We start from the raw sequence: 13,599 nt of genomic DNA, 5'->3' as shown, positions 1-13,599 counted from the left end.
TTAAAAAAAACTCATGGCAAAGTAATATCTGAGTTTGGGATGATAATTAGTTTGCGTGAATTGATTAAAATGTATTTATTTGTAACATTCATGTTATATGTTTAGATAATATAAATAAATAAATAACTTCATTAATCAATTAGAAAAAAAAGAAAAGTTTTTGGTTTTCGCGGTAACAGTTCCGGTTCGAGGGAACTGGAACCTGCACGCGCGTGGTGTCATTAACGCTAGCTAACGGTTTCTAACGTCGGTTTGCGGTGAAACGAGTTTGTCAACATATTAACATTAACACACTTTGGGAAGCAGCTAATCATTAACACAATACTTCATCCGGCATAACAGAGAAAGCTCTTTTAAAAACGTTTGTTACGGGACCGACAGTGGTCGCTCGGTCAGTCCGAGAGGTTTCGGCGGTATGGAGGAGATCAGCGCCGCAGCTTCTTCTATATTTACCGGACTGAGCTCAGTTTGTCAGCCCGCTTGGTATTTCTAAACTGCTGCTGGGGCAGGTTAAAGACAGGCGTAAAAACTGTGAGTAACTCTTTTTTTTTTTTTACACCATTGTTTATCCGACACGCTTTAATATCTACCACAACAATCCCGCAAATCGATCCTTATTTATTATACACATTAACGATGTCATATTGGCTAAACAAGCTAGTTTAGCATTAGCTGGTCTTCAAGTACTTCATGTTTAACACTGATGTTTGGACCTTAGCTTGATTGAAAATTGATTAATTATTATTATTATTTATAGCAACTGAACAAACTTCTGGGATTAAGTGCTCAATGTGACAAGATGATTGGTTATTGGTTTGTAAGCCAAAGTCATTAAACTGTTAAACATGGCATAACAGTAACACTTGCTACAGGTGCGATATGAGTCTGCAAAAATGTAAGAAAAAGAAACTTTAAATTAAAAATTGACTGGCAAAATCGAGACATGTTTAACCCAACTATTACCTGCAAAAACAATACACAAGGAAAGAATTAAGGAAGAAAGAGTAGAAAATTTAAAGTCACGTCATTTTGAGACACATCTCTCTTGTTAATATTTGTGAATCGATTCAGTTTTCTACGTCTATCCTAGATACAGCTGTGCTCATATTTATTCATACCCTTTCATTAAAGAAGGAATAAAACAGCTGCCTGTAAAATAAGCGGAAATTGACTAAAGTAATAATAAATAAAAAATTTTTATGAAAATCCTTTCATTACTTCCTAATTCTGGTTCAAAAGCAATATTTAAAAAAGCAAACAAATAAGATAATTTATTACATATTACATCAATCATAAACTAATATTTTGTTGAACAATCCTTTAATGTTTCTGCTACAGTCAGAATAGTGCAGTACAGTATTTTCATGGATGTATTTCCACTGTCTCTATCTTGATGTTTATTGTCCTCTGTTTTTTGGTGTATTTCCGTGACAGCATTACTGCACCACTTACAGACCTGGCATATATACTTCAGTGTTTTTGTGTGGTTGAACACTTTGTTGAAACAATTTTGTCTTTAAGGAAAACATTTAAAACCAAATCGGTTCCATCTCCTTGTGGCTGCAGCCTCACTTTTACTTCACTATACTGCAGATGAGTTAGTTAGTCAGATTTCCCAAATAAAATGATCAACTGTGTGTCAGTTTTTAAGATTTATTAAGCAGCAGTATATCTGAACCAGCTCTTTGAACTCATACTCTTGTCTCAAAAGCTTGAACTGCAGATAAAAGTACAGGTTTGAGTGTCTGTTGGCTTGTTGCTGCACTACGGTCGACTATTAGCTCTGCGTTTACCTCAGGATGCTGTCTTGCTAGGTGGGCAGTAACGTTAGTCGAAGAGAAACATTTCGCCTTCTGCAGGAGAAAAGCTGTAACTTCTTTTCCATCTGGCATTAAACATATAAACATTTAAAATAAAGAAAATCAATTTTTGACCAAAGATATTGATTTAAAATTGTGAAACAAAAAATCCCTAAAATTTTTTTATGTGAAAGCATTTTTTTCTTCTTCTCTAGTAATCAATATGTTATTCCACTAAATAACCAAGTAATTCGATAAAAAATACTTTTGCCTGATTCAAGAAATTTTACAATTATTTTCATTCAACAGAATCTGTTTTTTATGCCCTGTTTTATGTAGCCCTCAACTCTGACTCGATATATGGCTAAAAACCTAGTTTTGATTTTCATTTGCTATTATTATATTAATAAAAGTATTATTTAACAAAATTTTCTACCTTGTGTAAAGCTGTTTCCTGCTTTCTCCACTTTGATATTCTGGATTTAATGCTGCGGAAATCATAATAAGGCTTCTTATTTACTTTATCATCGTGAATAAGATATATACATTAAAATAGTGGTTCATTGTTACTGACAGTGTTGATGAAGTAACCCATGTACGTTTCAATCTTGGTTTTTGTTCTGTGGGAAATGGATGACAATATGTGAAATGAGTTAAATTTAGTGAATTTGACTCTGAATGCAAAATATGAAGTTGTCGATAGGATGGGATTTAGTTAAAAAGTGTAACTTATTAATACAGGCTTTGTAATTATTCAATTGGGATTAATCATATTTTAATTACATGACAATATTTGTTAGATTTTAGGAGATCATTAAATCAAATGATAGAGAAAGACATTATTTTGTTCACTTAGGTTTTATTATTGTCTGGAAGATTGAATTTAATTTTAAAACAATATAAAGGAAATAAAAAATATCCCTAAACTGAATAGACCCAAACTTAAACTGTCATTTAAACTTTAACAGCTGTTATCTAATTAAGATTCTGCAACATGTTACAGTAATTTTATAAATGTTTTCATCCACGCTCTTCATTAGTATCTGGCAGTAAATCAGGACAGGAATAATCAGTGTTCGTTAGGATGGGGAGGGAGGGGTTTTCACAGCTGCTGCTGACGCTAGACTTGTTAAGGGGCTCATGGTTGCTCTTTCTTTAGACTCACTGAAAGCATTTGAAAAATAGGTAAATATATCAGCACTGTTACTAAGTTAGTAGCAGAGGTACCATGTGGTGTACACCAACAAAAGTTCTGTGATTAATGTGACAATTTTTTAACATGTTAACTTTTCTATAATTAATCATAATTAATACATTGAAGTCCCACCTCTAGTGGTAGATGAGTTGTTGTCAGCTGAAGCTCTGGGTATTTGTAGTCTTCTACCTCCTCCAAACATGAAAAGGGTGTTTAGGTTCTTCATTTTCCTACTACATTAATGTGACAGGTCGCATTTATAGGAGAACCAAGTACATTGATGCTGCCAGAAGAACTCATCCCCGGGTCGATGATATGAATATTTTTTGAAGTAAAGTCTTTAATCTACTTTCTATGGACATATTTTGAACATGTGTAGATTCAGCTCAGTAAACCTGCATCAGAGCTTAGTATTAAGTGTTTTTTTAATTTATTTCTCACACAGTCATACCAAAGGTAAAACAAGACTTTACAGTACAAAAACAAAACAATGCAGAGCACCATGCTCGAAAAGCAGCAGGAAAAAGAACATTTCTTGTAATATCTGCCCCCTTTTTAAAATGGAACATAACGCACCAATAAATGGTTATTTGATTTTCTTAACAATACTCAATAAACAGAAAAAGAGTAAAAAAAAAAAAAAAAATCATTGTCATAGCATACTATGCCATATGTCTTAAATTGTGGCACACCACACCTGATCCAGTATCTTCATCTGCAGCTTTGATTTTGTTCAGTTACTTGAGTTAAATGTTGAAATTTCTTATGCAAATCTATGTTGCTGATTTTCTTTCTGTTTTGCTTTCCAGATAAAAACCTCAATCAGAGACGACAAGCCAGGAGTAGCTGGGATTTATTCAAACTGCTAGAATGTCTTCAATCCCAGGACTCCCTACTCCAGGATCCCATGTGACAGTCCTTATAAGCAGAGTCCACTTGCATCCCCTTTGTGTGCTGGTGGAGTTCTGGGGCAAGTTTAGCCAGGATAGGACAGCAGATTATGAGCTCTTAGCCAAAGACATCCAGTCTCCTGGAGCTGCATTTAAAGACTCAGAAGGAAACCCTGGTGACAGATGTTTGGTTCAGATCGATGATACTTGGTATCGATCCCGCATAGTGTCAAGAAATGGCTCCAGATACAGCATTTTCCTCATCGACAAAGGGATGACATACAGTGCCACCATAAGCACGCTAGCATGGGGTAAGAAGGAGCATTTCCAGCTTCATCCTGAGGTGGAGTTTTGTGTGTTGGCTAATGTGTTACCACTTTCACTGGAGAACAGATGGTCTACAGTGGCTCTGGAGTTTCTGAAAACTCTCACTGGGAAGTCTTTGACAGGACATGTGCAAGATGTACTGGTGTCTCACAGAATGTTCCTCCTGCACATCCCTAGCATATCTCAACAAATGTATGAGATGGGATTTGCAAAGAAGATTTCTCCAGTCACATTTCAGGACTTTGTTCTCATGTCGCTGAACTCCCAAGGTGGAGCCGAAGCATCTCCGGACATTCAGCAGTTCTCCAAGGGAGCAGGCGAGCAGCTGCACAAGCAAGAGTTGTTCATGTACCCAGAACTTCCTGGAGGAACTGTGGAGAACGTTGTTGTTACGGAAGTGACAAATCCGCAGAGGATATTTTGCCAGTTAAAAGTTTTCTCCCAAGAGCTGAAGAAGCTCTCCGATCAGCTGTCACAGAGCTGTGAGGGCAGAATGTCTGGTTATGTTATGGGACCTGAAATGATCGGGTCTCTGTGCGCCGCAAGAGGAAGTGATGGCCGGTGGTACCGCTCTGTTCTGCAGCAGGTGTTCCCTCAGAATAAACTGGTGGAAGTGTTGAATGTCGACTATGGTACAAAGCAGCTTGTTCAAGTGGAGAATGTAAGACCACTTGCTGCGGAGTTCTTCAGGATGCCAGTTGTCACCTACATCTGCTCTCTCCATGGACTCATCGATAAAGGGGTGGGATGGACAGCCAGTCAGATCGACTTCCTCAGATCCCTCTTGCTCTACAAGAGAATGATAGCTAAATTTGAGTATCAAAGCATCTCTGAGGGTGTCTACTACGTTACACTTTATGATGACAACAACACAAACATGAACAGCTTGTTTGGTTCCAAGGAAAACTGTTTGCACGAGCTTGACAAAACACTCAGGGATTATGCCATCCAAGGAGCTCCGTACAACCACCTTCATCCATCACAAGAGAAGGAAACGGTGGCTCCTGGAAAAGCTGTGGAAGAAAAGGAAACTAAACCAGCAGCAGGCGTGCCGCCTTTTAAGGATCTCTCTCTGGACTCCTCACACATGGCAGTTGTTCAGCATGTATCCAACCCGTCTGAGTTTTGGATTCAAACTGAAGTCTACAGGAAGGAGTTGGATGAACTATTGGATAACATTGGCCGCCTGTATCAGGATACAACAAGTTCAGATGTGGTGAGAGATCCAACTGTTGGGCTCTACTGTGCTGCCAAGGCAGAAGATGGTGAGTTCTACAGAGCAGCTGTGACTGAAGTTGGTGAGACACAAGTCAAAGTGTTCTTCTTTGATTATGGAAACACAGAAGTGGTTGATAGGAATAACATCAGGATGCTGCCATCTGAGTTTCAAAAGTTGCCTCAGCTGGCACTGAAATGCTCTCTGGCTGGTGTCAGACCAAAAGCTGGGAAATGGAGTCAAAGTGCTTCTGAATTTTTTATCCAAGCAGTCACAGATAAAGTCCTAAATGTGCATGTAACAGCAAAGTACAATGGCAGCTATGTTGTGCAGTTAACAGATCCTGTAGCTCAGGGTGAAAAAGATCTTGGTAAGCTCATGTGCTCTTCTGGACTGGCTGAGACAGGTGAGATGCAGACAGGATCCAAAACCAAATATACTCCACAAGCTGCTGTTATATGCCCAGCACAACCTTCTGATCCAAGACTCGCCAGCTTACAAGGAAATACTGTAGTCTCTTTTCAAACCCAAAGCATAGTTGGTATTATTGATGGCAACAGAAGAGTTGCTACCTTTAAAGAGAAAATGTTTCCCATTGGAAGAGTCCTTGATGTCATTGTGTCTTACATTGAAAGCCCGAATGACTTCTGGTGTCAGCTGGCTCAAAATGCAGGCCAATTGAAGTTGCTCATGCATGACATGCAGGCTTACTACGCAGGCAGCGAGTTTCAGCCTAATGTCGACGTTGCTTGCGTAGCTCGACATCCTGAAAACGGAATGTGGTATAGAGCCCTTTTGGTTCATAGGCACAAGACTCCTCACGTGGACGCCTTGTTTGTGGACTATGGACAGACATTGACAGTCTCTATCTATGACTTGAGGGGGATCTGCCCAGAGTTCCTCTCTCTACATGGCCAAGCATTTCGATGCAGCCTCTTAAACCCCATCAATCCCACATCTGCCGTAAATCAGTGGAGCGAAGAGGCAAAGGCAAAGTTTCGAAACTTTGTGGAAACTGCTGCAACCAACCGTGTGGTTTTGAAGTGCACCATCTATGCCATCATGTACAGTGAGCAGATGGTCGTTTACAACATTGTGGATCTAGAGACTCCCTTTGAGAGCATCTGCACCAGTATGGCCAGTCTTGTCTCGGGTGCTCCTCCGAACAAATCCACAAGGACATCTTTTCGCCTGAACACATACTACTATTCAACTCACAATGTGAAAACTGGGACAGAGGAGCAAGTCACGGTGACCTATGTGAAAAATGTTCATCAATTTTACTGCCATCTTGACAAGAACACAGATGTGATGAAAGATCTGAAGGTGAAAGTTGGCAATCTGTGCCATCAGCTTGAGAAGCAAAAACTCCCATCAGTCTTTGGAACTTTGTGCTTTGCAAAGTACACTGATGGGGAATGGTACAGGGCTCAGATCAAGACCACAAACCCAAAGATACTGGTTCACTTTGTGGATTATGGAGACACTATCGAAGTAGAAAAATCTGATTTGCTCCCAGTTCCCAGAGAAGCCAATGACATCATGTCCGTGCCAGTGCAAGCCGTCATGTGCGGCCTCTCGGATGTTTCTGCCAAAGTTCCTGATGAAGTCAACAGCTGGTTTGAAATGAAGGCGCCAGATTGCAAATTTCGAGCACTGATTGTTGCCAGAGAGCCTGATGGGAAGTTGTTGGTAGAGCTGTATTACAAAAACATTCAAGTAAATGCAAAAATCAAAAAAATGTTCCAGGCTGAGATGAAAAAAGATCAGACTGTCGTCTACCAGGGTTGCAAAGCTTCGGATGCTTCAGACAGTTTTGGACAAAGGACAACCAGGTCTCTATCAAAACAAGCCAAAGACCCTGAAGACCATAAAAAAACCCAAAACAAGAATAATTTCTCCTCCCTACAGCCTCCACATCAAGCAAGGGTTGACAAGAAAACGACTACTGTGAACCAGCAACCTGCACAGAAGCTTGGGTGCTATGTTTCTGACATTGGTCACAGGACCAAGCCTATGCCTTTAAAGATCTACAAACCGCCACATCAAAGACAAAGTTATGGCTCTGAGCCTGCAGATGCTCAAGTGAAACCAAGAAAAGACAACTTCCCTGCTGACACCAAGCAGCTCAAGTCAAACCCGCCTGCCATGGTATCCCAGAAGACAAACGATGCTGAAAAACATGCAAAACTTGCAGACCTGCCTTCAAAAACCATCACATCTGGTACGACGATGGACGTCTTTGTCTCGCACTGCAACAGCCCATTAAGTTTCTATGTGCAATGCGAAAAGGAAGAAGCGGAGATATTTGCCTTGATAGAAAAGCTCAATAATCCAAAATTGGTCCTGGAAGGCGGTGAGCTCAGAGATGTGAAACCAGGTGACCTTATTCGAGCAGAGTTTACAGAAGATTCCTTGTGGTATCGAGCAGTTGTAAAAGAAGTGCATGACAACAAGACGGCTGTCGTTGAGTATGTTGACTATGGAAATACAGCAGTGATTCCCATTTCCCAAATAGCCAAACTCCACAAGTCTCTTTTGGGATCACCTGTTTACAGCACGCATTGCATGCTGAGTGATGCTGCAAAGGTTGGAGAGGAGAAAGCACTCCGTCCAGATGTGGTGTCTGCTTTCAAAAAGGACATTGGAGGCACTGGAGAAAAGCTGTTCCAGTGCCAGTTCATCAGGCAGGTGGGGTCTGTGTGGGAAGTCAGGCTTGGAGATGATGGTGTGGATGTTGTGTGTAAAGTGTCAGCTGGAGACCCTCAAATCACAACAGAGAAACCAAGGGAGGAGGAAGAGGCAGAGAAATTCCAGCCAAAGCCACGCTCTGCATGTTACATCCACCAAGAATTTTTAGAAGGACAGCAGCTAGAGGTCTACATCACCGCCATAAACGATACTCAGACCTTCTGGTGTCAGTCCGCTAACACAGAGGAACTGGATAAAATAACATTAAGTGTCTCAGAAATTGTTGATGAAGCAGGTAAACTCATCAAAGCTGACGCTCTCCTCCCTGGTAGTCCCTGCATCGCTCTCTACACTGACGATCAGCTTTGGTATCGAGCAGAGGTCCTCGGCAAAGACGGAGATGAGGTTTCTGTTCTGTTTGTGGACTATGGAAACAAGTCTCTGGTCAGGAGCACGGATGTGAGAGAAATTCCTTCTGTCTTGGCAAACATCCCACCACAGGCGTTTCTGTGTGAGCTCCAAGGCTTTGACTGTGCACGCGGGTCTTGGGACAGCAGTGCGGCCGATGAGCTGTCCACACTCACCGCAGACAAGTTGTTGCAGCTCACTGTCAGGAGAATAACAAGAGCAGAAGGAAAAGTCAAGTACTTGGTGCAGATAGAGTGCGAAGGCCAGGTGATAAACCAGGTGCTGAAAACTTGGTGGAAGTTCACAGCAGAAGACGTAATCGACTCGACCAGCTCGTTGGAAAAAGGACCGCAGCCAGACTCTTCCGCTGCAGCAGCGGACCATCAACTACAGCAACCTGAAGTCCAAAACTTTGATGGTACAGTTCATCCCGAGCTTCCTGACCTTCACACAGCAGAAACAAGCTCAACTTCAGCGAGTAGTCCAAAGAGCAGCGAGTCCTCTGAAGGTTTTGTGGTGGATTCTCCAAAAGACGAACTTCCCACTGTGGAGAAAGTCATGTCTCCCAACGATGCTCGGCCAACTGATGGTGGCATAGATGAAAACTTGTTGCTTCCACTCAACAACAAAGATGAAGATATTTTGTCTTCAAGCTGCGATGTGAACCAGGACTCAGTCAAAGGTGATGAAAACTTGGATTCCCCTTTGGAGGAAGACATGGAGAAAACTGGGGATGAGCCGGAGACTGAAACAGCTGATAAGGAGGTGATGAATCCCCCTAATTCCAGTCTGGACATCGAGCCCTTTTCTGGTAAGCAGCACATCTGCCCAGTACAATGCTGTTGTGCGTCTTGTTATTAGTTACATTGTAAACAAATGACTTTGTTGCTTTTATTCTCACTTAAAGGTCCAGTGGAAGATGATGGAAAAGCTGCTGCTTCAGGGGAAAGCTCTTTGACTCCAACAAAATCAATGAAAATGGTAATTTTTAAATTTCAGTTCTGAACAGCTTCTATTAAAAAATAAACAGTTAATAGTTTTTATAACAGTTCCCTGTAAAACTGCACTACAAGAGGCAGCAGATACAAAGCTCGTGTAGGAAAAGAAACAAGTCATTTTCCTCCAAGCTCGTGTTTTACTAATCCAGCATAGTTTTCCTGAGATTCTGATTAAAAGCCATCAGTCATTTCCATACAAAGTAAAGAACTTTGTTCCAAACCCAGTGGTAATATTATTTTACCATTTAAAATCTTAAAGACTTCTGGTTTGAAGAAATACTGATGTTTAATTTCATGTAATATTAACCTGATTGTTCGTGATGTTTATATCCTCAGTCTGAAATTTACTCTATTGGTTTTGATTTCTATGTATGCAGACCTCTATATCACATTAGTTCTTCAGAAATCATTTATTGGTTTATACAGAACATTTCCATAGATGAATCTCAACATTTTTAAAAAATAGCTTTGCTGTGGGCTTGTCCCCATCAGGCTGAGTCGGAGCATCCCTCCACTGGGTGTCCAGAACAGCAGTTCTCTGGTGAGTGTTTTCTATGTTTTATCCTGCAACATTAGAAACAGAAATGTTGACATTTATATAAAGATTTGTACATTCATTAAGCACATGTATGATATTTGGTCTGGTTTGCAGAAGGATGTGCTTAGCACATAAGCATCCGTGCTGCTTCTTATGAATCATGGGTGAAATTATGCCCTGAACTTACAAGAGAATGATCATATTTTATGAAGGTGAATTTCATGTACTTTAAAGGTTCTGAAAAACTCAGATAACAGGAGATGTAGGATGAAATGTGAGTTTATTTTCCAGTTAATTCTCTGACCTGTCTTAAGAAGTAGATGAATGATGTCAGATGCACAAATGAACCATCATTTAATGAACTGAGACGTCATACAGTTTTTCTTTTTTTCCATGATTTTTTTTTTTGGTTTCCCCCCACAGACACTTCCACAGAGCAGGAGGACGTGGCGTGTGCTCCCACACCGGATGTGTTTCAGAATAACTCTGCAAGCCAAGCGGTGGTCTCAGGTTACCTGGATGATGAATCTTCAGGTTTGTTGACGATGCACAAGATCATTTCCACACCTCTAAAGCAGATCTCATTCATTTACCTGATGTGTGTGTGTGTTGACATGCTGTATATTAATGAGCAAGTATATATATATAAATATATATTAAAAAAAAAACAAACACAGATCCAGTAGTCGTCTGTAATGATGCGTTCTTTCTGCAGACACTGAAACAACCAGCAGTGAACCAAACTTCTCCACAGTTTCATCTCCTCTAAAGGTAAAAAGTTTGCAGTAGCAGGACTTTAATTTTATTTCCAGGTTATTGAATGACGTGTTGGGGCCTTTTTGTGAATGTTATATACCAGGAAGTTGAGTAGGAAATATCAGCACAACTAGCTAAAAGCTTCTTTAATTTGGTGTCTAAAAGTTGTTTAGCATCACAAAACACTGAACATTCATATGCTTCATAGAACAATGTGATTATTCTGCATCATGAACAGATGGATCGAAGCCGTACTTTGGTTTTTAAAGGATATTTTTAAGACCAGTCTTTGGTGTCAACCTTGAAACTGTTGATTATATTCAGTGTTGCTGGATTGGACCCGATTGTTTTTATGGTAACTGGTAAATTTTACTTCATTGCTGTTCAGGTTGATGAGGTTGCAGAGTTGACCAGTAGTGTTGAAGAGAGCCATTCAACAGGCGTCTGCACAGGTATGAACATGTGGGAACTGAGCGTTGTGTTCATTGCCAGACTTAACCCACTGCAGCTTCATGTGAATGAACTTTATCTGGATATTACTTTTGTTATCATCCGTTTGATGTGATTCTTTGTCTCGCTGCAGCTTTGGAAGAGCCAAGTGTTGAAGAAGAAGCTTGTCTGAGCTGTGTGACCTCTGAAGAAATGACGGTCAGCTTCCACACGTCACTCGTACGCATCGCTGTAAATTCAGACTTTCTTACCACGGTTGCAGCTCAGGGTCACTTAAAGTTGGAGTCAAGCAGAAATCCATCTTTGTTCTTAGTTTGTTGCATCCCAGTCATTAAGCAGTTAGCCAGATATGAATGATGAGCAGCTCTGTGTTTGGGGAGTATCCCATTAAGACACTGGTGGACAGGTACAGATCACAGATCAGGTCAAACCAAACACACTTGCAGATAAATAAAGCTGAGCTTTGCTTTTGATGTTGTTTCACTGTGTTTGTCCTCATCAGGTTGAACTGGAGCGTCCGTCCTCTGTGTGTCCAGAACAGCAGTTCTGTGGTGAGAGCTTCTTCCATTTTTTCCTGCTACAAGTCAAACAGAGATGTTAGCTTTCATGGAGACAGATTTACATATGTTGCACATTTGCCAAGTACACATGTTCTAGTTGGTCTGTTCTGTAAAAGGATACCATTATCTGCTGCGTGCATCCCACATAAACATCCAGGTGTCTGTTAGTCAGTCTTGGGTAAAGATTTCCCACGTCCTATAGAACTTACCAGAGAATGATCACCTTTCATCAAGGCTAATTCAGTGTACTCTGAAGGTACTGAAATACTCCGCTAACTGGAGATCTAAGATGTGGTTTTTATTTATTCTAGTTTATTATGTGTCAGTTAAAAAGTAAACAAATGATGTCGTCTGTATTTCCTAATGTATGAAATCATAACTTTTATGTTTCAGTGATTTAATCATTTAAATGAAATAAACTAAAGTGAGACTGATTTCCCCCACAGACACTTCCACAGAGCAGGAGGACGTGGCGTGTGCTCCCACACTGGATGTGTTTCAGAATAACTCTGCAAGCCAAGCGATGGTCTCAGGTTACCTGGATGATGAATCTTCAGGTTTGTTGACGATGCACAAGATCATTTCCACACCTCTAAAGCAGATCTCATTCATTTACCTGATGTGTGTGTGTGTTGACATGCTGTATATTAATGAGCAAGTATAAAAAAAACAAAAAATACACAGATCCAGTAGTCGTCTGTAATGATGCGTTTTATCCGCAGACACTGGAACAACCAGCAGTGAACCAAACTTCTCCACAGTTTCATCTCCTCTAAAGGTAAAAAGTTTGCAGTAGAAGGACATTCATTTTTTTTTCCAGGTTATTGAATGACGTGTTGGGGCCTTCCTGTGAATGTTATGTACCAGGAAGTTGAGTAGGAAATATCAACATAACTAGCTAAAAGCTTCTTTAATTTGGTGTCTAAAAGTTGTTTAGCATCACAAAACACTGAACATTCATATGCTTCATAGAACAATGTGATTATTCTGCATCATGTCTCGAACAGATGGATCGCAGCCGTACTTTGGTGTTTAAAGGATATTTTTAAGACCAGTCTTTGATGTCAACCTTGAAATTGTTGATTATATTCAGTGTTGTTGGATTGAACTCGATTGTCTTTATTGTAACTGGAATATTGTCTTCATTGCTGTTCAGGTTGATGAGGTTGCAGAGTTGACCAGTAGTGTTGAAGAGAGCCATTCAACAGGCGTCTGCACAGGTATGAACATGTGGGAACTGAGCGTTGTGTTCATTGCCAGACTTAACCCACTGCAGCTTCATGTGAATGAACTTTATCTGGATATTACTGTTGTTATCATCCGTTTGATGTGATTCTTTGTCTTGCTGCAGCTTTGGAAGAGCCAAGTGTTGAAGAAGAAGAAGAAGCTTGTCTGAGCTGTGTGACCTCTGAAGAAATGACGGTCAGCTTCCACACGTCACTCGTACGCATCGCTGTAAATTCAGACTTTCTTACCACGGTTGCAGCTCAGGGTCACTTAAAGTTGGAGTCAAGCAGAGTCGTGTTGTTAAAGACTTCAAACGTAAATGCTGAACAGTAATGCTGTGGGAGTTACATAAATGCTGAACCTGATAAAATCAGGTTTCAGAATAAGCTGCTCTTCCTTTTGATTTTCACTGAAGATGCTGTTTAACAGATCCGACATGCTAACAGTTCAAACATCTAGCTAAACCAAGCTACCTGCACAGACAGCACTGCAACAACTGGGGTTCAACATTAACTCTGACTATGTGAACTGGCGATGACTGTTG

General features: G+C 40.5%; 1 protein-coding gene across 1 annotated transcript; it reads left to right on the top strand.

Annotated features, from left to right (window-relative positions):
• Nucleotides 1–3,864: 3,864 nt before the first annotated feature.
• On the top strand, nucleotides 3,865–13,388 carry tdrd6a (tudor domain containing 6a; the record flags this gene model as incomplete). Its single annotated transcript, XM_079255150.1, has 10 exons — nucleotides 3,865–9,337; nucleotides 10,486–10,596; nucleotides 10,778–10,833; nucleotides 11,207–11,270; nucleotides 11,402–11,466; nucleotides 11,771–11,819; nucleotides 12,275–12,385; nucleotides 12,551–12,606; nucleotides 12,985–13,048; nucleotides 13,180–13,388. 10 exons carry the CDS (start codon nucleotides 3,865–3,867, stop codon nucleotides 13,386–13,388), a joined length of 6,258 nt encoding a protein of 2,085 aa, XP_079111276.1.
• Nucleotides 13,389–13,599: the final 211 nt, after the last annotated feature.

This window comes from Telmatherina bonti (assembly GCF_933228915.1).
Source record: "Telmatherina bonti genome assembly, chromosome: 16".
Taxonomy (NCBI): domain Eukaryota; kingdom Metazoa; phylum Chordata; class Actinopteri; order Atheriniformes; family Telmatherinidae; genus Telmatherina; species Telmatherina bonti.
The sequence above is the reverse complement of the archived record's forward strand: the minus strand, read 5'-3'. Positions and strand labels throughout refer to the sequence as shown.